This window comes from Chrysoperla carnea, chromosome 4 (genome assembly GCF_905475395.1).
Source record: "Chrysoperla carnea chromosome 4, inChrCarn1.1, whole genome shotgun sequence".
Classification (NCBI taxonomy): domain Eukaryota; kingdom Metazoa; phylum Arthropoda; class Insecta; order Neuroptera; family Chrysopidae; genus Chrysoperla; species Chrysoperla carnea.
The window spans coordinates 16,560,034-16,587,065 of record NC_058340.1 but is presented as its reverse complement, the minus strand read 5'-3'; the positions used below and the strand labels follow the sequence as shown (position 1 = coordinate 16,587,065).

The following is a 27,032-nucleotide window of genomic DNA, read 5'->3' as shown; positions in this document are numbered from 1 at the left end:
GACCACTCCTTATCTTATACCCTTTTCCTAATATTAAAAGAAAAATTTTAGTCAATTTTTTTTCATGGTTTTTATTCATGTTGTAAGCATTTTATTCTTGTGTAAGTAATTATTTGGAGATTACCTCTATTTAAAGAGTGTGGCTATTAAAGACAAATTTGGCGAATGTCCAATATAAGCACAAGATACAATTAAGGTACTTATTAGCAAAAACTTATTTTCTTCTTCGTTAAAGTTTAATGGGCCGTGCAAAAATGCAAAAACAAAAACCTTTATAAACTTTTAACGGAAAAAAAAACCGACTTCAAAAGAAAAACTATTCCAAAACAAATTAATAGGCACTAGAAAGTAAAAAAAAAAACGATAATATATAATTTTGTTATAATTATTGTTATTTCTGGAGTGGCTGTCAGCCAAGGAAACAAGTGTGACAGAACAGTTTGCTACATTAACTTGGCTAACACTCCGACTCCAAAAATAACAATAATTGTAACTACATTATATTATCGTTATTTTTTTTACTTTTTTTTGAATATTAAATTGTTTTGGAATAGTTTTTCTTTAGAAGCCGGTTTTTTTGTTAAAATTTTTTTTATTTGTGATCGTTAGTGAATCTGTAGTACACTAACTAATTTGTCACTAAAAAAATCGATTGGCGTAATACTGAGTTATTCGCCCATTGCTCGCTCACGTACTTTTAAAATTTAAGACTTATATGGTTTTCTCATGGATTCGATTGTCAGAACAGGACCAAATAGGACCACACGGGAAGCACCAGCTTTCAAATAGAAAAAGAATCATCAAAATCGGTTCACCCAGTCAAAAGTTCTGAGGTAACAAACATAACAAGAAAAACGTACAGTCTAATTGAGAACCTCTTCCTTTTTTGTTTGAAGTCGGCTTAAAATATAGTTATGAATAGGTTTTTCAAAGTTCTATAAACGCTAGAAGTATTTTTTATTATAAAAATATATATGGGTGTCATACTTTTAAATAAATGTAATAATATTGATAAAAATAAACAATGTTATTAAATTAAAAAACATATTTATAAATAAAAACTGAATAATTGTTTTTGATTTATTGAGATAAAACAAATTTAAAATAACACGATTTTAATAATAATAAAAGTAATATTTTGTAAATTTTTATTGAAATATTGGTGCCACTAGGTATTGCAAATAATTTAATATAAACATATTATATTGATTTCATGATATTCAGCAATAAAATTGTTTTTATCAACTTTACGTATTTAACTTATTTTAACAATACAAAAATTTACGACTCAATACCAAAAAACCAGAAGATCATGAATCATGTTTATATAACCGGTTAGTTTAGTTGTCGATTGTAAAAATGACATCCAAATAATAGTCATATGATTATCTTATTGAATTATTTATTATATTATTAGTTTATTTATGAATTTACTACAAAACGGATAAAACCAGTTCATAACTCAACGGTGTTCTTTTTCCATCATTGTTAAGGAAAGAAAAAATATTTAATTTTTTAAGCTGTAGAAAACAAATCTTTTTTGTTTAAATCCACAAAAATGCATCTATGCAAACGCCTTTTTATTTTACGTGAAATACTTTAATTTTCACCCACTTTCGGTTTTTATATGCTTAGTATATACATATTCATGAAATGCATGTATAAAAAAAATTTTAGATTTAATAACTATCCAAAGATTTTGTACTTTTAACACACTTTCCAGGTTTATTCCATTCACTTCGGAAAGTTCTGAAATTTTGCAAATGGCGTAAGAGCCGGTAGTAGTAATACACTAATACGGTATCATGTACTTGATTTCTTAACAGAATTCGGAAAATGAGATGAAAATTAAAATTTTATTAGTGGAGGTGAAGGAAAATTAAAACTTTGTTTATAAAATAGTATGATAAAGTGCTTTATTTACATTCAGACTAAAAAGTACAAAACAATTATAATCGTAATGTAAAATCAAATATTAAAAATTGTACGGTGCTCGATATCAATTAAATTAATTAATTTAATTAATCATTGGGATTTTCAAATGTACAATTCATTGATCGATTAAATTTAAGGAATCTATCGAAAATATTCAATACCAACCGCGAAACCAAATCAACAATGACTTTCTTTATTAAAATCTTCTAGAAATCTTTCAATTTTAGCTTCTAAAAACTTATTAGTAACAGAATAATTATTATTATTAAAAGGTCAATAGAAAGATTATGACTTTTAAGATAAATTTTTTCACTACAAGTGAATAATTTTTACTTTGAAGATACACAAATAAAACTCCTATTTAGACAAAGAAGAAAGTATAATAAAAGTAATGTCACTTTTTTGAATCGCCAGAAAGACAGAATTATAGCTGGTTTTATAGTTTGATATGTAATGTAAAATGTGGCAAATTAATTATCAGTCATATACAGGATGCTTTTTTTCACTTAACATTGGCAAGAAAATTAAAAAAAAAGTCAGATACAAAAAATTGTGTGAAACAAAAGTTTGATCTTTTGAAAGGCACGATCAATTCTAAATGTTTGTTTATTTTTAGATGGATAGATTCTAGGATAAATGGTGATAAACTACATTTTTTCAAATAGAACACTATATTTTTGTAGATGATTCGTATTTTATAGGGAAAAAAGAACTTTTAAAGAAAATTCGTAGAATTTGAAGAAGTGATTTTTATTTAAACACGAAATCATTGAGGTTTTTTCAAATTTGTTTCTTGCATTTTTGCAAATGTCAAGTTAAAAAAAAACAATCATGTATATCCAATTTGTAAAAACTTTAAGTAAACTAAAACGGCATCTAAACATACAAAAGTTTGGCCATCCTTGGTATAGATATTACTGCACATGTTAATACCTAATCTATTTTAAAATTGTTAATTTGTTAGGCGCCACAAGTAATAAACACTTTTAGTTTAGTTTAGGTGATGAATAAATACATTTTAGCAAAAAGAAGATCAAATTAAGAGGAAGGTTGAACCTAAGTAAATAGTGATTACAAGGTCATAAAATTAATTTTGCGTCAATGGCACAGTGAAAGTTTTTTTTTTCTTCGGATTGTTCAAAAATCAAATAGTTTATTTTTAAACCAGTCAAAATTAAATTTTGTTCAATCATCATTTTGTTGATTTTAAATTAAAAAAAAAATTACATAACAGTATTTGACGTCTTAAATCTTTCCTATATAATATTATTATATTAACATATAATATTAATAACACTCTCTTTTTTTAACTACACTAATTGTAATACAGTCTAAAAGAACAAAGTTCCAGTCAAAAAATTAAAATAAGGAAAAATTAAATACATTAATACCTATTGCTTACTCCTATCCTTTCAAGAGAAGGGCCTGTCGGGTCGTCAACTACTATCAAATCACATATAATCCTATCTAATCTTCCTTATCTAAATAATGAAATTTAGAAAGAAAGTAAATAATAAAAAAATGTATAAAAAATAATGGTACCTACGCACGCCACACAACTTCCATAGTATGTTCATTTCAAAAGTATCCACCCTAACTCTTGACCTGAAGTGATTATTGTTTTGAGTGAAAACACGTCGACTTAAATATCAACGGAGAAGTTTAAAAATAGTGCCTAGAGAATTTTAGGTTGCACCCCTTCAAGCCCAATCACCCCCCCCCTTTAAAATTCAAATGTCATCGTCACCCTTGTAAAAGGGGATAAAATTCTCTATTCAATCATGATAAAACATTGAAATCAATCGATTGGTAATATTTTCTGTTAATCCTTCTCGCGAAAAAGAGGAAACTAGAGCATACCAATAAGATCCAACAAATATTAAAACACCAGTTCAGAATAAAAGCCATATTATAGCAGACTTTTTGAAATATTTTGAAAAACCCGTAAAACTATTTTCTTAATTTTTTTTTGTTACCTTTGAAATTTTTATTCATAGACATTCGTATTTTACTAATTTCCTAAAAAATGGTTAGCATATGATAAGAATTTGATATCGATTTGAACAATATAAACCAAATCTTATTATTTTACACTTTATTAGTGTCCTTCTTTCCCAAGAAAACCACTCTTATTATTTTTCTTGTACATAGAGGTATGAAACTAATTATGTATTCATTACAAATACTCTAGAATATTTAATATAATAATAATTAATATATTACTATTATTATATGTTATTATGAAAGTTTAATGATAAAAACATGAACTTTTAATTAGTTTTAAAAATGTTATATCTTAAATGTTACAGTCAGCTTAATTTTTGAACTAATTAACATATATCTAATATTAATGTATTGTTTCTAAATACAGAGTGATATAACATTAAAAAGTAGCATTTTATTGAAAGTGTTCTTTATCCTTTTTGAAAAAATCGCAAAAATCGATGTACGATTCAAAATAAGAAAATCAATGAACGATTCAAAAGTCTTAGACTCTGAATTGAAGATAAGGCTATATTCATATTTGGAAGATCATATGTGCCTATGATCAATCTTAAGACTAAATTTTGATTAATATCGAGTTAAAGTTACCTTGAAAAATTTATAAAGAAAAATTACTAACACAAATTTTTGAAAAAATAACATTTTAAACTAGGCAAATACTTTTGGGCCCAAAAATATGAAAATCAAATTTATTTATATCATTTAACATATAGTTTACCAAATACTTGCAATTTTACCCTCTAAAATTAAAAAATCAGTGACCACCGAGAGAATTCTACAGTCCTTTTATTAAAACCACTCATCGTATTATTTTCGAATAAAAGTTTGTTAAATTTTATTTTAATCGAGAAAAAATTTATAATCCCAAAATATATGCAACCTTAACTTAATATCCAATGGACTAGAATTGTGTGTTTGCATAGAAAATAAATATGTTGATGAGGATTGTATAGTAATCGAAATACACGTTTCGAATTATCAACATTATATTACAAAAATTCCCTTTAGAAATCAAATATACAGTTTTAAAATATAATTAGTAGAGTCTATTATTTTATTCAATTTAGTATATTTAGATATCAAGTTTTAATTAATATTGGTTATATTTGCTTAATAATAGGCAGATATTTCAATCAGGTTACTGACCTTCAAAATAATTGAACTTGTTGTAAACAACAATAACAACAACAAAATTTACAAAAGATTTTAAACGTAATTATATTGATAATTAAAAATATTTATGAAACAAATATTGAATTTATTGTACTGCTATCTTGTCTGGAGAAAACGATCATCTCAGGTTTTCCCAAAATTATTAAGCAAGAACTATTATTTTTGTATACAATTTTGTGGATCATGATCACAGTAGATGAGATTTATTGAGCTGTAATCAAAGAGGCTATAGAAAAGGAGAACAGAGTTATCTCAGGTTTTTCCAATTTTTTTAAAAAAGAACCATTATTTCTGTCTTCATTATTTTTTCTCATGGTCAGATCAAAGTAGGGCATTCGTATTCTAGGTGAAATTTTAAAACGAAAGCCAAAATATGACGTTATTTTTAATTTTTTGAAAGGCGGAGATTTATTGAACTGTATTCAGGTTACTGAAAAAGAAACCTAGGCCATCTCAGGTTTTTCTAGAGATTTTAAACAAGAGCCATTATTTTTTTCATCATTCTTTTTGCTCATGGTCAGATCAAGGTAACGTATTTGTATATTCTAGGTGAAATTTTAAAATGCACACCAAAATATAAATTATTTGGATTTTAGTCGGATGTAATCAGAAAAACTTAAGAAACTAAAAATTGATATGTTTATTTATAGTATACTTATTTGAAATTTCATGTTTTTGAGCTACATTTTATTTAATAATTTCATTTTTAGTAGTTTGAACCAGATTGTAAATAAGGCTCAAATGATTCGATTATTGATTTAGGTTAATTTTAAACATTTTGGCCAAAAGTGGATTAAGTGATACAATTTATAGATGAATATTCAAATTTTATATTCCACTCAATCAGGATGTGTTAACTTAGAGGAGATCAACTGGATTTTATCTGGAGTATGAAACTACATTGTATTATATATTTTCAAGATACAATTAGTTCAATGAATTATTAGCCAGAAATATCACTTTCAACCGGTTCTAATCAACCTAAAACAAAGTTCTCGAATTGTTATTTGCTTTAGAATCAAAATTGCCTTCTTTTCTTTCTCATGATGGTCATTATTTTTGTAATTTTTTTCAAGAAATGTGTCATATTTTTATATTTAATATTCTTTCTATTAGCTTGTACAGATAGATTTCCATCTACCAATATTTTCCTTTTTTCCCAATTATTATAATTTATTGTTTTTTAATCACAATAGCCTCCAGTTTTGTTTTTATCATTCATAATAAATCAACTTTTACTACTTTTTAAACACTACATAAAAATCAATAATAACTACAATTAAAACTGATTACCATATTATTTAAACACAAAATAATAATCATGTTCTTAAAATAAAAATCATATGATAAAAAATCTTGTTTCAAGATTAAAACAGATAAATATAAATCACAGCCATAAATTATGATTATAAATATATCTTAATTGATTTGTTTTATTTTTGTGTATCTGTGTACAACAACATATATACATGAGCTCTGTGTTACTGTACTAGACAGGATTTCCGGAGTTGTGTTTTTTTACTGCACAATTAATTATTTAAATATTCGAAACAACACACTCACTCTCGTTTTGTTTAGATTGATTTTTATTGACTGGTATCTAAATACTAGTTAGTATTAATTAATTATTGATTTATTTCTGAGACATGATAAAATGTTTTTGAACTGAGAAGAAAGAAACTGTATTCCTGTAAATGCCATTGAAATCATTCCTATGCTATGTGTTATAAATGTGAAAGCAAGGATGTTTGTTTGTTTGTTTGTTACGCTTTCACGCAAAAACTAACGAAACTGAATGAAACTGAACAATAATGTAGCTCATACATCAAAATAACACATGATCTATAATTTATAAAGATATATTAAAATAGTAAATGTCAAACAAATCATTGCCATCTTTTCTGATCTACTCAATGAGTAATGACTATTCTACACTTGCACTTAAAATTGAAAACTGCATACATTTTAGATGTGTAAAATAATTCCTTCGAATGTTATGGAAGAAGAAATAAATGAGATCAGAAGAGAGATGGAAGCTATAAAGCGGTTTTTACTTTATATCCAGTGAAGCGGGTGGGTATCAAGCTAGTATGCAATACATCAGGAAATGCAAATAGGTAATGTCTATTCTATTAATTTTGTCGGTACATTTTGGAACTATCATCTGATCGGATCATCGGTTAATTTGGTGAATGTCTCCTAAGAGACAGTCAGAACCATGACAAAGTCCAGGAAGTCCTGATTCTAATGTACTTCTTTGCAGCGACACTTTTTGCGGTGTTGGTTAGAGGAATATTATGTTTCTAGTAAACAAATCTGGTACTAATTAAAATAAAAATATTTTGTTTCAGTTCTTATCGGAAGTTTGCATGTGGTTAATATTATTCGCTTTTTTTTTCTAAATGTATTTCAAAAAATCATTATTTGAAGAAACATAAAGGAATTTTTTTAAAACTGCCATTGACCTAACCGATGCGATGTTATAAGTTTTAATTACGTAGTATTGTTTGATTTAAGATAAACTTTAACATGAAACTAAATAAAACTAAACTTGTCACGTGAAATTCAACAAGTTATAGAATGAATTGAAGTTAATTTTAAGTTTTTTTTTTCAGTAAACCACTTTATATAATATCCTGTAACGAAACCGATTTACTTGAACGCTAGAATTTGATATTAATACTAATGAGCAATCAATGATAAATAGGTTTTTTGATGACTTGAGATAGTTAGAGTCTAAAAGGCAATAAAATCGAGACAATTTAGAGATATGACCGTGTTTAATTACCTAGAAATTTTTTAATAATTTCAATTAAGTTCGATGAAATATTTTTTTCACATTTATCAGTTAACCACTTTATTTAATACCTTGAAACGAAACAGATTTACTTGAACACTAGAATTTTATATGTGACAATTATGATATCTCATTTTTTGCATGACTTCAGGTATTTAGAGTGTAAAATACAATAAAAGCGAAACAATTCAGAGATATGATCGTGTTAAATTGCCTAGAAATTTTTCAATAATAATCTTCGATAAAACTGAAAATATAAGGTAATTTTGACTCAAAGATACATAATCGTATATATATTTAACGATTGAAAGCATACTTAACGAAATATTTTCGAAAATTCTATAATAACTGCTGTATTTCGTAGCGATTTCAGATCTTATTTCGTATAATATTAAAAAAAAAAACGAAATAAATTAATTTTGATGACATTGTAAATATTTATTATCATAATGCACAATAATTGTAAAAAATTTAAATTATTAAAAATGTTATTGTCAAGGTTGTTCACATAACACTTTAAGTATATATTATTAATTTATGTATGGGTGGAACTCAAACAATTTAAACCATCTGAATACTCGAATTACTCATTAAAATCAAAATTAAAATTCCTTAACAATACCATTTTCATTGTTAAAAACATGTTTTATTACTATTATTGTTATTTGTTCGTGATATAATCGGCGTATTCCAAGTTCCCATTGAAGTAACTGAAACGTCATAACATAGCATACCAGAAATATGTATCCCTATTAAATAAATGTATCTTCTGTGACCAATCATGTTTTGCTTTGGGATTTCTTTGTTTTTTGTCCGAATAAAGTTCGATTGGGACAATAAAGTCTTTTGATAGCCTGTGTACATCATTTTTAAAAATTATGCTAAATTATTACCGAACAAAAATTTATTAATTTGTCAACCTAGTTTATATGCAGATCTTTTTCTGGTTTCATATATAACTCATATTTTGCGGTTTTCTTTATAACTTATTTATATATTTTTACTTTTCATGAAAACTGAAAAGCAGTTCAATTTTTTAAAACTTATGTCAAACAAAAATCGAAATATTTCGAATATAAAAAATATGAAAACTTTATTATTTAAAAAAAAATGCAAAAATAACTACATAAAAATAAATATTTCACGGTAAAAAACTCGTTTTCAAGAAAATTAAAAATACTTAAAAAATGTAACTATTGTTTTCTCATTCAATGAAATTCAATTTACTTCTGCAATCAAAACATTTGTGCAATAAGTTGGAAATTTTAATTGTCTAAAATCCCATTAAAATTTATCCATTATTTTCAGCTAATGGCCATAAAGAAAATAATGATTTTATGATACATTGTAAGCAATTTGGCTTTTAAAAATAAGGTCTTTCATAGGACAGTTCTTTTATCTACAAATTCAAAACGCTGTACCACACAGGTCATAACAACACCGTATAATTTTGAAGCTATACAAATAATTTGATTACCTAAGTTTTAAAGAGTTATTTGATTACTTGATTTCAAATAACTTAAATTACATTTTTATTTTAATATTCTACAGAAAAATATTTATTATGTTATGATACAATTAATTCGTTAACTATATAGATACCATCGATTTTTCCCTCCATTGACGTAAATTTCAATAAATCGAGTTTGAAAAGCTGTTAAAAATTTCGACAATTTTTTGTGAAAAACTATCAAAAATTAAAAAATCATTCACTTATTTGGTTAATTCTCTATTAAACCTACCACCTTAAGGTAAAATTAATAAATTCTATAAAAAGAGAATAATTGTTGTGAATTTTTTTATAGATATAGTATTGATTTTGGCATAAAACAATAAAATTACATTTTTAATTAAACACATGTTTCGATTTTCAATCTAATCCAATTTCTTGAGGTAAATATTTTTCTTTTAAATCAAAATTTTCCAAACATTTTTTTGTACACAATTCACTTTTTTATACCAAAAAATATTTTTTATTTATATTCAAGAAAATTTTTCATCTCATAATCGTGTCCAAAATGTTAAAGTATACGCATGCGTATTATCATATTTATTCAAAAATTCAACATCAATAAAAAAAGGTAACAATGTATAGAATAAAATAGTGTTTTTTTTTTTTTACTTTAAATAATAAAAATTATTTTAATAACTACTATTAATTATTGACATAAATCATAATTAATAATATTTAATTATTAGTTAGTTTTTTATTAAAAAATTTTTACTCCTGTTTAATTTTAAATCAAGTGCATTTCAATTAACAATAATTATAAACAATTAAGATATTATAAAGTTAATTAAAATAACTTCATTTAAAAAGAAAAAAAAAAAAACACATTTTGTAACTAATTAAAAGTTGTTTTAATTAAACACTTATCACTTTATTATTTTTCACGTTTTTAAATTTGTAACACGATAAACTATTACACACTTTTTTGTAAATTGCATTATTTGTTTATTAATTTTTGCATTGTAGCGCATTTTTTTTTTGTGTTAAATTTATTTTTTTTATTAAATCACAATAACCTTCAGGTTTTTAAAAAAATAAATTTTGTTTTAACTTTATTTAATTGGAAAATTATCAATAACAAGTTCTCACTTAATTATTTCACATTTTTTAAATCAAGTCACTTTTCAATTGTCAAAAATAAATTGCATTAATAAATATTTCAAAGAAATTGATTGATTGATTATTGGAAAAATTCACAACAATTGAATTATTGTTAGTATTAATAGTTATAATATATTTGATTGTTATAAAACCACTTACCTAAAACTTGAACAAGGATGTATAACCCAATGACCTGCCGCCTTTTGTCGTATCCGTTCTTTCATTAAGGCCTTTTTCGAACCAAATAATTTCATTGCTAATTTATTATCAGTTGGTTGAAATAAGGCCTGTAGTTGATTTTTAATAAAACTTTGTTTGCCAGCTTCCGCCGAGCCCAATGGTGTTGGGCCCGGCTCTTCTTTTGGGGTGCCATATAAGGATATGTCATCCACCCCAAAATGTACTTTACCACTACCTTTGTAATTCATATCGTTTGATAGAAAATCGGCGATTAATAGAGTCTCGTCATCAAGCGCGGTTACTAAAGAATCGGTACACGTGTTTGTATTCTCGATACTGATTTTAATCGAGTCATCCTTGGCTAGACGTGGTGTTGTACGTATTTCTTCTTCGGACTGAGCTGCAGTCACACCGGCTGCTCGTCCATTCGCGAGACGTAAGCTGGGCACGCGCCTTGTACCGCCTCGACCGCCACCACCTCCGCCACCGACGCCCCCTCTTGATTCGCCGCCACCCCCACCACCGCTGTCCCTATAAACATACATATACTATATTACTATATATAATATTAATATAAACATGTTTTATATAAACAAATGTATATACACTTATATATATGGTGCAAGTATTACACATGGAAAATATATTGAGTGTTCCAAAAAATTATTTTTAAATTTTATATTAAATTACAACCAAATCATTAGAAATTAATTTAACGACAGATTGATGATACATTCATTAAGCCGTTCAAAAATTATGAATTACTTTGTTAACTTGCTAATTTGTTTTTTAGAAAAAGCTAAGCCATCTGTGATTATTTATATTTTTTTAACGATTCTCAGACGAAAAATTTCAATTGGAAATTCTGAAAAATATGAGATATGGTTCAAAGCTACCCCGAAAACGTATAATCATATATCAAGTTTATAGTTAATGGTCAATATTTCTCGTTCTCTTAGTAAGAAGATATTTAAGAACATTTAATAAGTTTTGTCTACTAGGTCTGATGATGCTCATTGTCGGCATTTACCATTTAGGCAGATAGACGCCGCCTCCAAAAAAAAATTTAGGTTTATTTCTTTTCACATGAAACAAATTTTTTTGGTGAAAGGAATACTATGTGGAAGCACAGGTAGATTTACGAGGATTAAAAAAAAAGGAGCGAGGTAGGTAAATTGTCAGCTAAAAATCCTTGCCACAAAAGTTGACCAGTAGTTAATATTTAACCAAAAATTTTTTTAATATGTGTCGACACTTCTAATGTTTAAACTGCTTGATAAAAGTCTAAAAAAATTTAATAATTTCGAGAAATTTGTAGAAATAGAACACTTTCTGGTTTGTTGAAAAATTGTTCTTGTTTATTTAGTCAGTTATTAATGTCGATGCTATTTCCAGACAATCTATATGTGACAATCGTTTTTTAATGAAATTTTTGTTACTGTGGCATCTAAACCTTATAATCATAACATATATTTATTATATTATATTTTTGGAACACTTAATATTTAAATTGAATTTTTAATAGTTTTGAAATTTTATCAAAATTTGTTCAAAATGTTTTCTATACTGTTAAGCTATTTAATTTAAGTTGCTTTTTATGTTTTTTTCCATATTATTTATTATTTTAAAATTAAGTATAATATATTCATAACGACAATAATTAAATCTACATCAAAAGACTTTGAACTAAATTTTATTGGAAATTTTTTTTAATGCAAAATGTAAATAAATAAAACATTTCCTTATAATATCTCATAAAATTTATACCTAATGGTGATCTCATGAGAAAATAAGTGTAAAAATATGTGTCAAAAAGTATAAAAAATATATGGGCACAATAATTTTATAGCCTCAAAATGATGTATAGACCAATAAATTCAACGTTGTATTCGAAGTTGGGATCAGTGCCGGAACTATAATGGGGCAACAGACTAGAAAGCCCTCCTAACAGTTCATGAGAAAGGAAAATTATCCTACCCGGTCTTGCAAAAAGGTACCACTTGCTGAATTTTAATCGGTATAGTCGCAACTGTTCGCCCATTCGATATCCGTTCTTTTATAAAGTCATTTCTGATGATTTTGAATAAATATCGAAAAATGCTTATCATATCATCGAAAAAGCTACGTTTTTATACCTTTGGAGTCTTGTTCTATAAAATAACCACAAAAATGAAATTCTGATTGACTTTTTCCGAATTGTTAATCACTTTGAAAAATGGAGAAAATCACGCAAAAATAAAAAAAAATGTTCATACAATTAAAATTAATTAATCTATAGAAAAATTTCTTTGGACGATTTTTTAGTAGTTATCTCCAAAATTTAAATAATTATTTTGAAAAAAATATTACCTGAATAATTATTTTTCAATTTTAAGTCAAAATAAGTAAGAAAATGCATTTTACATTTTTAATTCATCAAGGTAAGTACCTAATCAATTAACTTTTTAATGAACAAGAATATAATATGAATATTATCTTAATGTTCTAAGTATCTTAAACAATTTTCATAATTTTTCATTACACAAAATATAATGAACTGATGCTTTTCTATCATTAAGAGATAATTTGGGTATGACTCTTACAGACTAGACCAATAACTTCCATATTAATTTTATTAGCATTAGCTGTTGATAAATAATAAGTCTCCAATTTCTTTATTGAATTTAAAGAAGAATTGAATTTACTGTTATTCGTCTTAGATATTTGAACTATAATTGCTTTACAAACGAGATGCATTTTAATTTATGAATGAAAATGTCCGTTGTTAATAGATGTATAAACAAGGAAGAAAATTGGTTTGAATTTCAGGTAGAATTCAATAATTTCCTTCTCAGGAAGTTAATATAATATTATTTTATTCTGATATGTTTCCATGGGGAAATATTTGATTATTAGAATGAAAATGTTTAAAAATGTATAATTTTTTGTTTTCAATGAAATTAATTCTATCATTACTTTTTTTACTTTTTACAATTCGCATAACATACTTTTTAAACCAAAAAATGGGTGTTATAAGTTTGACTGCAATGTGCGTCAATCTGTGTGTCTGACTGTGGCATCGTAGCGCCTAAGCGGATGAACCAATTTTATTTTTATTTTTGTTTCGTTTGGAAGGTAATTTAATAGGGAGTGTTTTCAGCTATGTTTCAAGTGCGAGTTTAGGGTTCCGTACCTGAAACGACTAAAAAATAAGCGATGAAAGAAAAAATTAATTTAATGGAGAGTGATCTTAGATACGTTTAAAGTGCGAGTTTAGAGATCCTGTATAATATAAAGTTGAAAGTTCAGCCACTCTTAATGTAAAACCTTGTATATGTGTTGTAAGGAACGTAATAATTTTTAACATAGCTATAGAGTAGGTAATAAAGTTTATGTTCATATTATATTTAAGTAAGCTGTTTATTTTCATAATAGCGGTTATTACTTGATTACATGTGCTTATTATTACTTGGACGATTATTTTTGAAAGCTAGACACATTATGGTAGTAAAACTTTATTATAAGTAGGTACATATACAGTTTGGCAACCATTTCGTTCGAAACTTTATTCCAGTTCCAATAAATAAATAATTTAAAATAATAAATCCAATAATTTATTTGGGTGAGCGTACCTTTAAAAATCATTTCAAAGTGTTATATAGATTTCGGCAACCATATCGTTAAACATTTAAAATATATGTAGTTAGTACATTGTCTGAAGGCTCTTTCTTTATCTTATACATAAGAACGCCCATCTTCTCTACTTCATATATTTTAAATGTTTAACGAGACGGTTGCCAAACTGTATATAACACTTTGAAATGATTTTTAAAGATAGGTACGCTAGCCCAAATGAAGTATTGAATTTTGAAGTTTATCTTCGCACATTAAACATTTTTACCTTTAAAAAAGTTATGCTTCATTTAGTAACTCTCAAACGTTAGTAATTTCTTATCTTGTGCTTGTTATTTAATATAAAATATATATCGAAAGGTATTCCATTTCTACCGGGTGGCCTACGACACTTCATTCTTTTAATCTTTTTATATTTAAAGATTTCTACGCCATGTATATCTTATAAAATGTGCGGGGCAAGGAATCTGGAAAAACAAAAAGAACAATCGTGGATGATGACTTTTTTGATTGAATTTTATTATAATGGTCGCGTGTATCAGATACTCCCTGTAATCGGATATTTTGAACGCACTGCCAACCCGCAAATTTAGAAGTCATGAGATCGTTCAAAGCTATTACGTTATTATTGAGGAATGAAAGGCCATTTGATATTACGACCTCCAAAACTTTTTAAAAATTATAATTATAAAAATAATTGTTTTGTCTTCTGCTGATAACTCTTTAATTAGGCTGTTTCTAGTAGCTTTACCCTCGTGATCTTGTATTCAAATTTTTATTTTACTGATTAATTGGTTTTAAGGTACCGTTTATCAATGATAATGTTTAAAATTTATGTTAATACTAGCGGCCCCGACGGACGTTGTCCCGTAAAAACGTAACTCCAATTCATGAATACCTATACTACGTTTAGCCTGTCCGCTAAACCCATCCCGCTAAACCCCAATTTAACTCCTATTTATTGGAGTGGCCTGACCTTCGACCTTTGGCCTGACCTTTCATAGTAGAGCTCGCTGCGCTCGCATATGGCTCTAATAAATGCCTATTGACAATACCTGAATACTATTAAAAATACATAGTACACATAGTATACATAATGTGATATGATTTATATGCGCTCCCACCATTTAATGAAATTTCATTTTTTGGTACGGAGCCCTCAAAAACAGTTGTACTAAACCATTCTCGAATCCCCACGAACACACACAAAAAATTTCATCAAAATCGGTCCAGCCGTCTAGGAGGAGTTCAATTACATACACACGCACACAAGAAATATATATATTAGGATAAGTTAAGCCTTCAAATTTCAGGAGACTCACAACCATTGGTTATTGCTAAAAAATAAAGGATATTATTGCGAAATTTCAATACGAGTAAATTGTAAGATAATACCTAAAAGTATACCCGTTTACTTAATTAAAAATTTGTTTGAACCTTTTGACCACAGCATCTAATAATTTGCTTTATATATTGATATTGGAAAATGATTGAAAGAGTTTAATATGCGAGTCTATCGGAGGATGTAAAAAATATTTGGTGAAGGCAGCTTCTAATATTTAAGGTCTTAGAGTAAAATAAGTAGGAATTGGGATTTTGAAAAAATGGAAAGATCATATATATATAAGTTTTATAACAAAACTGGTTTTATTTTTTCATGATAATTTTAAAGTTATAGACACTTTTAAAAAAAACTTTTCAAAAAAAAACCAATTGTTGTGACGTAGTAATGTTAATTGAATAGTATATACACTGTATACAATTATTAAATAACATTATGACGTCACACGATCTTTTACGAAAAGTTCTTTTAAACTACCTGTATTTTTAAAATTAGCATAAAAAATAACAAATAAAAACTTTATTAAAATTTTGTTATAAAACTTTTTATATAATCTTTCCGTTCTTGTCAAAAAACTTTAACCAACTTTAATACATGTACCATTACATATTTTACGCAATAAAAAATAGTCAAGTCTTTACAATTAATCACACATAGGAAATTTTTTAAAACAGTAAAATGGAAATTTACACCATTTCATTATTGGGTACCCTTAATAGAAAATGGTTCGGAGAAAGATTAATTAAAGTATTTGGGTTTACCTTCCTAACCAAACAGTGCATCAAAAAAGATATTAGAGACCTCACTTGCTTAATGGTTACAAAGATTATTTAGCTGAAAAACAAGGCTTTGTTATCGTTAACGAAAACAATTTTTCTTGGTGAACACAGGAATAAAGAATGAATGGAAATTATAGAAAACAAAAAATAAATAAATAAATGCCTTCAAATAAATATTAAAAAAATGTTCAAAGTGCAGCATGTTTATTTTTTTGAATTTTTAAAATATTATCAATAACAAACTCCATATCATATATTTATTTGTTGATAAATGAAACATGAAAGACCACTAAAAGTTTAAAGATAACAAGAATGTTTTTATTTGGAGACAATAAATATCATATTTCTTAATTTTTTAAAAACTCCTTGCTTGACTATTTTTATAAAATACAATTCAAATGCTAGAGAGAATTTATTTTTAAATGAAATCGATCCCTCACAAAAATTTTTTTATAGACCGTAAGCCCATAATGAACCGAAATTTCTATGATTTTTTTGTCTATTATTTGGAGAATGAGTTTCCAGTGTTGGATTAATGAAAAAGTATATTTTGTCTACCTTTTATACTAAAAGATTGGAAATTGAAAAAAAACGCAATTTTTTGATTTTTCAAAAGAATATATCCTGTTTATTGTTTCCATATTTATGATGCCAGTAAGTTTATCTTAATAAAAATAGAAATCAAAAAATCGTCGTTGTAATACTTTTGACCACAGTAAAACCCTTTAGTTTTTACCACAGTAAAAACTAAATGTATCTTTATAAGCGAACTTGTCTTTGCTTTGTCTTTCATTATGAGCTCACGGTTTACTATCAGGAATAACAAAGATAGCCAAATGTAGACATGCACCAAATAATTTATGGTGTCTCCCAATGACCACATTCTGATTATTCACTACTATTGGAATAAGGGTAGGTAAAAAAGTCCTTAAATGTCTTTGTCTCTAAAACGTCATTTCAAACAGCAATTACAAGATGAATCTTTGTTAATTAAAATATTTAATTTTAAGAATTTCTGTATCAATATAAGCTAAGGTAGAGAAATAACATTAACGGGAGATGAAGGCGAAATTTTTTTATCACTTCAGGTGAAGTAGTCTTATTGCACGGGCAAAAAGGAAGGTTGCTTTTTTTAAATCTGTAGGAGTATGTTCAGAAAATATAAATAATGGTAGAATTAGACAAGGTATGCTCTTGCGCAAGTAGGAGTAAAATGGAGACATTCACTCACTCTCGGTAATCTCTCCCATATGGTACCCAGTCACCGCCATATTGATTATTTGTGTATAGTGTAGGCGCTGAGTAGGTTTCGTATGCATATACATGTCCTACCGAACAAGGAGTGTATTTCGACGAATTTTGATCTGTCAAATCTGAATTTTCAACTTGCTCATCACTCAGAGTGAAGGGAAATTTGTTATAAACAAATTAATTGTTTATACGGCCATGGCTCCTAAGATATAGAAAATTCACAAACAATTTTGTACCATTTTGTTTTACATTAATAAGCAAATATTTCCTTTTTTATTCGTCTTGATACGAGCAGTAGAACCGGAGATATGGTTTAAATTGTAAATAAAAATGATACTGCATAAGGTCGGCGCGCAGCGCTTGGTTTGAAACGTCCGTAGATTGACTAATTTATAATATTTTTGTACTTTATGGTACTCATTTTAAAGGTATTAGTCAATATTTTAATGTTTGCACATAAAAATACTATAATAGACTCTCTCTTAGTTTATAAGTCGAAAGCGAACCCTTAGCGAAAGAAAACCCCACAAAATTATATATGGTCAATATTTTGTTTACATATTTGCAATGTCAAGTTGTCTCATAAAAAATTGAAAAAACCTGAGGCGGAAAACGTTCATTAATCATTAATTATTCAATCACTGTAAGGAACGATTTTTTAACACAAGAATTGTTCACACAAACGTATTCACGCTTTTTTACAACATTTTACGCTTTTACTGAACCAAAACTCGCTCCCCATCGAACATACCTTGTCGAATTCTTCTATGATATAAATGTTTAAAACTAAAGTGGAAGATACTTAAAAGTGGCGTTATTGTTAAGTATCAACATAGAGATTACACATAAAACTCAACCTTGCAAGAAAAAGTCGGGCAAAAATCTTTGAATGCTTACATCTTCACCGTTTTTTTATTTTGATCAAGTTGAATTTAACTATCAAACTTTGTTATGGTATCAAGTCTACTTTTACATTTTTATGAGTAATGTGGCAAATTCGATATCAATCATGTACCCATTTCATCTTCTAACCATTTTCCTTTAACGATAAATTTCATATATAGGTGTGTTTAGTAACAAAGGTATGTATGATATAAAATTATATATTTTAAACTTGGAAACTTTCAAATTTGTGATTAAGAAAATAGAACGTTAACATTTATGCAAATAATAAAATATTGTGTTTTATTTTTTTCAATTTTATTTATTTTGAAAATTGCAGTTTTAGCCTTATAGAAAAATTAATTTACCGAAAAGTTAGCCAAATCAGTAATTTTAGAAAAGATGTTGAGACAAATTGTTTTTGAAAGGTTTTTGGAAAACTGTGTTCAATAATATCTTTGGACACCTTAATAATTTCGTCATTTTTCACAGAACCGGTGAAGTCATAATCGTTTCATTTTAAGAAACCAAAAATGAAAATTGTAAAATGATCTTCCTATAATACTTAAATTGAAAAAAACAAAATATTTTTATCAGATCAAGCCGGTAAATTAAAATTTTGTTACCATTCTTAAAATATTCTCAGAAAAATTTTCAATATTCTGAAGGCATAAATTCTATCCAAAAATTCCATCTTTATCACTAACCTTCTTCGTCGATTACCCGTTTGTAACTTATATATTCGATTGTGTAATGATAAAAAGAACATAATTAGATTATAAAATGTACACAAAAAATTTATATAATCAAATAAACTTTTTCATTAACTTTTATTTCATTATCTCATGCTTTAAATGGGCACTAACATACACTTTTTTTTTTGTTTATTTTTGTAACCATAGTCGCAAAATAAAAAAATTAACAAAGTAATTATTCCAACTTTTTACCTAAAGTTTATAAAAACAGTACCTTTACTATTTTAATAAAATTAAAAATAATAATATTAATCTATACAGAGGTGCATTTATACTCTTCCAAAATAAAGTGCTGTAATACAGAGTGGTACAAATGAACGTTTTTTAATCATTTCATATGTAATTACATTCATATAAATCAAATACATGCTTTGTAAGTAATGAATTATTTTAAGCTTTACAATACCACGCAACTACAAAGATATATAATATATTGTGTGCAAGTGATGCTTATAAATTTGATAATATAGATATCGCTCTTCAACCATCAATTAAATCGTCTTTGTTCATCGCATGATGGATCTTCGATGAACTCATAATTAAATTAAAATTTTGTTTTTATATCATCTGCAACCTTATTTTTTCATGGTATTATAAACTACAAGATTATCTAAATATTTTAGATAGTTTTTTGTCACACTCTCTTTTTGATATAGAAATATCCAATTGAAAAGGATAACCTATATGATTAATCATTTTTTCATCCAACTTTGAACGATAAAATAATAATAAAAACCCCGAAGACCTAGGCATTTTTTGCAATTTTGGAAACTTTGTTAATGTAAAAAATGTATTTATAAAGTTTCATTGAAATTCCTAGTATTATTCAACCCATGCATATCTCCTTTGGCCTATTGCAATACAGTTTACAGTATACAGTTTACTAAATTCGAATGCGGAAGAAAATTGAAAGTAATGAAAGTTCATTAAAGATATCTGTACATAAAACTAAAAAACTAAGCATGTTGTGTAGGATTCAAATTGAAAATCCATCTCTGGATAAATGGAATATTTTATCAATAAAATTATGCAATTACACCTTGATTAAAAACAAGTTATGTTTATTTTGAAAACAAAGACAAATTGTCTACGCTTTTTGTTAATATTTTAAAGTCAAATTACTGTTTAATGAAAACATGCTCTAAATATTAGTTGTACTGGGAAAAAATAACATTCACATAAACATGTCAGTACTTTCAACAAAATTGGGAGATACGAGTGCCGCCAAAGGTTTTTTTGGATTACGTTCTTTATCGCTCGTTGGGCGGTTGATTGCTAGACAAAAAAGTGTACGGCACCTCTGGTTTATTATCTTGAACTATCAGTAGTAATGTGTTGAAGTTTTGCGATTACAGGGCAGTCTCCCTATGGAGATATCAATAATTATCACATTCATTATCACACTAGGGAGGTAATGAACTATTTTTCCCACACATACTAAGTAAGAATGGTAGTTATTTTCTTACGGGCGTAGATAAAGATAATATATCTCAGTACTGAAATATTTAGGCTGGTTTAATTCATATTTAAATACTTTTAAGCATATATTAATAGATTTGTAGATTCCGGAAATAATTAACTAGGGCACTTAACAATAATTCCACGAAGGCATTCATAGCATAATATTTCTGTATCTAATATAATTTTATTATTGGCAAATACAGTTAATATTGTAGAGAAAATATCAATACTAAAAATGTCACATAAGATTGAGATAAAGTAAATCAATTTGTTAAATTTATTACCAGAATGTTTTGCGTCATATTAAAGATAGCGGTTTATAAGGTGTATTATCTGACTAAAATCAGGTCAGACATAAGCTATTTTTGTGATGTCTTCTTTTGATCGCAAAACTGTTTTTGTAATAGGTAATAATTCCCCTTGATCGGAATATTTTTTATTTATATGTATCATATACTCTTGTGATCTATATATAGCATAAAAGAAAGTTTTTCTCAGTATGTGTGTGTTTATCCGCTAACTCCGTCTTATGGTAGATAATTTTTTTTAAAGGTATTTTCCAAAATATCAGGTAAGAATTTATACAAACGTGGTCATATTATCGGGAAGACGAAGCCAAATTAACTATATTAAATAATTTTTAGACATATAAAATTACCACTTAAAAATTTGGCGAAACTATATTATTTTCGAGAAAATATTTTAAAATTGTCATATCGTACGATTGACTTACAACTCTCACGAAACTATTATCCTATTATATGGATAATATTATATTGGAAGAAATAGTTAACCCCCTGAAAACTATTAAAAACATCCAGTCAAGAGGACTCAGATAACTAAAAATCAGCAACCAAGTTGACAGTTTAATCAGTTTAAAACCAGGGAGAAGAAGCCTAATTTAATAAGCCTAGTGGTTGCTATGGAAGTTGTTATCATCATTTGCAATTCCTATATCTAATGAAAAGGCAAAAATTTGTTGATAAAACCTATAAGTGCAATCTACCTTGGACTTTGGCATGGGCTACTAGATCGGGGGTCTTTTTGTTGATCACTTTTAGAAGCTTTGTAGTTTTATTTAATTCATTACATTATATGGGCTTGTTATTGTATATTCAAAACTGTTTTAATAGACCATGAGTCCACAATGAAATAAAATTTCAAAGATTTTTTTGTCTGACATTTTGAGGATTTATAAAGAAAACTTAAGTTTTAGACGTTACTATAATGCCGAGTTTTTATAAATCGATATTGTTGATTTTCGTCGGTTTCTAGAATTTGGTTTTGTCTACCATTTGTCCAAAAACAAACCTTTAATCAATTTAATGAGATAAAAAATGTCAAAAATTTTGGAACTGACGAAAAGTTTTTAAAAATTAAATCAAGGTATTCGAATTTAATTTTCAAAAACCAAAATTACAAAAACCAAAATTTTTACTCGAGGACACTTTTGACAATTTCCTACCATTTTTTAACGTATCTTACGACAAAAAAATCCAAATCATCGAAAAGCAGGTAAATCGTAAAAATCGATTTCTAAAAAATCAACATTTTATGCCATGATTTAAACCCCAGAGAATTAACTTATCATTATCAATCCTCTAAAACCTAGACAAAAAGAATCATAGAAATTTCGATTCCTTATAAGCTCACGGATTAGTAATATTATTTCATTATATTATACGCATTATAACATTTTATTTTAAATATTGTTATTAAATTTGTGTACGATTAGTTATTTTAATCATTGTTATTATTAAATTTGAATACGTTAATAATCATTTAATTACAATAAAATATTTATATTGCAAATATAAATATTAACTATTTAATTATATTTTATTAACTTCCCAATATAGGAAGTTATTGTAATGAGTCTGATTTTCAAAATCAATATTTCTTCGATTGACATATCTTTAAGTTTCACGGTCAGGGCGAGGCATTAATACCAATTAATCAACATGTGTCTGAGATATCGACTGTAGAAATTGGTTCGAGGATATCGGCAGTCAGTACATGATTTTAGTGGATATCTCGGGAAATATTTGTGCAATCATCTAATTGAGCTGATTTTGGTAATAAATGAGTAAATATTACCATAATCTCATTCAAATAGCAAACCAAAAATTTCTCAAATTTTTGAAAACTTCTTTATGGTATGAAATTTAATATATGGTAATTTTGACAACAAAAATTCATAATTTTGATTTAATTGACGATTGTGTGAGAAATTTTCGAAATATTGCCTAAACTTCTGTAAGCTACAATCGCCAAAAGTGTATATTTATGTTTTTTGCGTCCAAATAACCTTCAATAAGCGAGTCCAAGATATGCAATTCTGAGTGATTTTTCGATTAAAAAACAAATATCTAAAATATCGAATTAATAAATTGCTCTGAGATATCACTCTATGATTAGATTTTTAATCCAATTCGTTCCCAATTATCCAACGAACCCGAGTTGGTTCTTTGGGAATTATTTTTGAAAATGTTAGTAGTTAAACAAGATTAAATAAATTTTTCCCGATTTTTTAAGGAGTTTTATCCTTTTAGAAAATGGAGATAATCTCGAAAATGTTTTGAATAGTAAAATCAAGCTACAAGCTATCCTAATCTATGTTATCACTTTCGAAGTTTCTTTAACTTTCGGAGGGGATAGACAATTACCTCGATTACCTCTTTTTGGATAAATGCTTGCGTATTCAGAACCAACAGGACAGGCCAATCAATAGCTAGTGTTTTTACTGGTTCAATCTAGGTTTGACACAATTGCATATGTTTTGTTATAAATAAATCGAAAAATACTATCGAAAAATCATAAAAATTTTGTTTCAATTAAAAACAACGAAAAAAATTTTTAATAAATTTATTTCTTACATATTAAACATGCATACTAAACAAAATGTATAGTTTTAATTGAATAATTGAACAGGGCCGTTTAATTAATTATTTAATTATTAATAATGATAAATTTACATAAAAAATAATTTATCATGCTGAATAAAATTATTACGAGTTAAGAATAACAATTGACTTTATACAATTTGATTATTATACACTGTGAAAAGATTGATATTAATCAGCAGTGCCAACCCTAGTAATAAACAAGTGAAAACAAACAATTGACTGAGTTAATTGTTGAAATACCATGCATAGACAGTGTTGATTACATGTCACACATAACTGATATTCCCATACAATACATACTATACCATTTACGCCTAATTTGCGCCCTCACGGGTAAACAGTGATGTCTACGAAAAAATGTTTCAAACAAAAGTTATATTTTATAAAGAATATTTTTTACCGAAACTTTTGTTCTATCTCTAACGGTTTACAAGACCCAATTGACCTATGTTGTGGTTCATCCGTTTAGGCGCTACGATGCTACAGACAGACACACACACATAGCGGTCAAACTTATAACACCCCTTCTTTTTAAGTCGGGAGTTAAAAAGAAAATTCATCTTTAAATAGACCTTCATTTCCATAAGATTGCCAACATTTATTGTTTCGTGAGATTCTATCTCTTCGTTTTACACTACAAATTCATTTTATTCACACATTATTGTAATAACATGCAATTTTTTATGTTCCACGTTCATTATGTCTCCCTTATCTCTTTCTCTACAAGAATAGTTACATAGGGTAGGATGAATAATTTAAGAAAAATGCAAAAAACTCCTGTAATATTTTATCTTTTAAATAAATAAGTATAATAGACTCAGTTTCGATCAGAGTCTTTCTCAATGACTCATCACTTCACCTAATACATTGTTTATGTATAGCGTATTGATTATAAAAGTCTGAGCCATGGAGCAAGAATCTGATTGTAATATTGAAAAGACTATAACTATATACACACTTTGTTAAATAAATTGTTTATTTACACTCAATTTATGTATTTTATGATCTGAGTTCGATGAAATTTTAGTACTTTAATAAAAATAATACATTGTGTGAAAAAAACTTTGTAAGAATATATTTTAGTATACATATATTTTACCAGTTAAATCCAGACTAAATTAACCATAAATACTTATAATATGTAGTATTATAGTTGATATATACTGCATATACAGAATGAGGCATAAGTAGATATAGAGTAATCCTATTGTATTTAATAAAAAATGTACGTCTTGTAAGTAATACCAATTGCAATGGTGTAATCTTATAATCATGGCAACGGGTAAAATTTTTTCAGTCTCTTATACAATACATTAGCGTTGAATACTGACTAAAACAATATCACAACCGTATATATATCTACTTATTTCCCACTCTGTATATTCGTTATTCTTGGTATATGAATTTAATTCATTGATTTAATATATTAAAGATGCAATTTGATCATTAGAGTTTTTAAAGTAGTATGTAAATATTATTTAACAAAATGAAACCAGTTTAATCTAAATTAAGTTTATATTATAATTTTATATTAAATACTTAATGTACGATCATGTTTCTGATGTTCTTTACGTCATTTACAAGAAATAAATTACGTAATTTCATTCATTATTTTAGGGAATTTTCTTTGAAAGAGTAAAACAATAAATGCATTAAAATTAACTTAAAAAAAAAAAAATTAAAAATTCTAAAATATAAGCACCTACCACAAATTTATTGGTAGAAAATGGAATTAAATTGTGTACTATTCGCTCCGTACATAAGTTTTATTTCAGGGAGCTACCAGTCAGGACACACTACTTAATTTATATAATTTTATGAATGGGCATATAAGTCTATGGATTGTAAACATATTTTACATAAAAAATTTAGTACTATTTTCTATCAAATTTGAATAAGTAATTATGTTTAATGTAAACAATTGAAAAGAAATCATATTTTTAAATAAAATGCATTATTTATTGCCAATTTTATAAGATAACAAGGCTGCCGTTAATTTAGCTGTCCTCTCCACCTATATACTATGCTCCATGCCAATACAAGACAATATTCCCAACCTGTCAATTTAAAATGAATAGCTATATTTAAACCGTATTCTTAAGCATATAAGAGTCTCTTTATAAATAATCAAAATTTACGTCTTGCGTTTATCATTGATTTAAGCCAAAAATTGTTTATTTAACCCCCCCCCCCCCCTTACTCTAGATCATTCAAATGGAACATGAAATGAAACAGCAGTATTATAATCTCTTTTTTGAAAAGAGAATGTCCTTAATAGTATTTTTGGAAAATAAAACAACTATCGATGTCTCGTCGGTATCATAAAACGTGTGTCTTCAATTTCTAAATTTCAATAGCATTTGATAGATAAAACTTTTTCCAAACTGAATAATTTATTATATAACTGTTTGCAAATAATGTATAAATACATAGTTCGAACTGTATAAATTCAGTAATTGAATTGTAATAGTAGAATGGAAAAGAATTTAAAATTCTGAAAAATGAATTTTTGATTTTTATTATACACATCTGAACAGGAAAATATAATGTAAAATGATAGTTCTAGAACATTTTCCTCTATTTTTATAACAAAAACTAAATATTTTATTTCATCTATAAAATGTATGAAATTTGATTCTATGGATTTTTTAAATTATAATTTCATGCTTATTATATTTCAATAATTTAAAAATTACAATGGAATGAAAGCGAGCTAGTAACGTTCAGAAACAGTTAATTTTCAGATAGATTATGGATAGTTTTTTCTTGAAATTATAATTAGTTAGAGATAAAGTACGCTTGGCTACGATTGTATTAGCTGCGTCTGTGCATTCTCAATAAAACAAAAAGATAAATTGCTTATTTTATAACCATTTTAAGACAATGTAACAACTTCCAAAATTTTCAACATCGTTTCATGGTCAGGACAATTTGGAGATGAAGCATGTTTGTGTGTGCGTAGTGCGTAAGTACGTTCCATCACACGGCTTTTTTTCAAATTATTTTTCAAATTGTCCTTTAGCAATATAAATGATAATTGCCAGACAGTTTTGCTGTATACTAACATCGCACCCGATATTATTCTAATAATTAACAAGACGTAGATAGAAACTGGTGCAACCTTTGAGGACGACCCGAATAACTTAAAGCATAAAAAAAAGTTATAAAAAATTTTAAAAAATAAAAATTCGACTGACTCAAAACGATTGAATGTTTTGAAATTTTTTTCGGATCATATTGCCGTTAATACGCTTCGATCAGCATCTTAATGCAGTCGATATCATTTTTTGTTCGCGCGATATCGATCAGCTTCGACCGAATGTTATAAAATTATTTTCTGATCA

General features: G+C 26.9%; 1 protein-coding gene across 3 annotated transcripts in view; it reads right to left on the bottom strand.

The window, feature by feature from the left end:
- LOC123297774 (potassium/sodium hyperpolarization-activated cyclic nucleotide-gated channel 2) overlaps nt 1–27,032 on the bottom strand; it is a 444,758-nt gene that overhangs the window by 211,966 nt on the left and 205,760 nt on the right. For all 3 annotated transcript variants that reach the window (XM_044879548.1, XM_044879549.1, XM_044879550.1), the window contains exon 2: nt 10,680–11,231. In XM_044879548.1, coding sequence (XP_044735483.1) covers nt 10,680–11,231 — 552 coding nt within the window. The remainder of the gene's footprint in view (nt 1–10,679; nt 11,232–27,032) is intronic.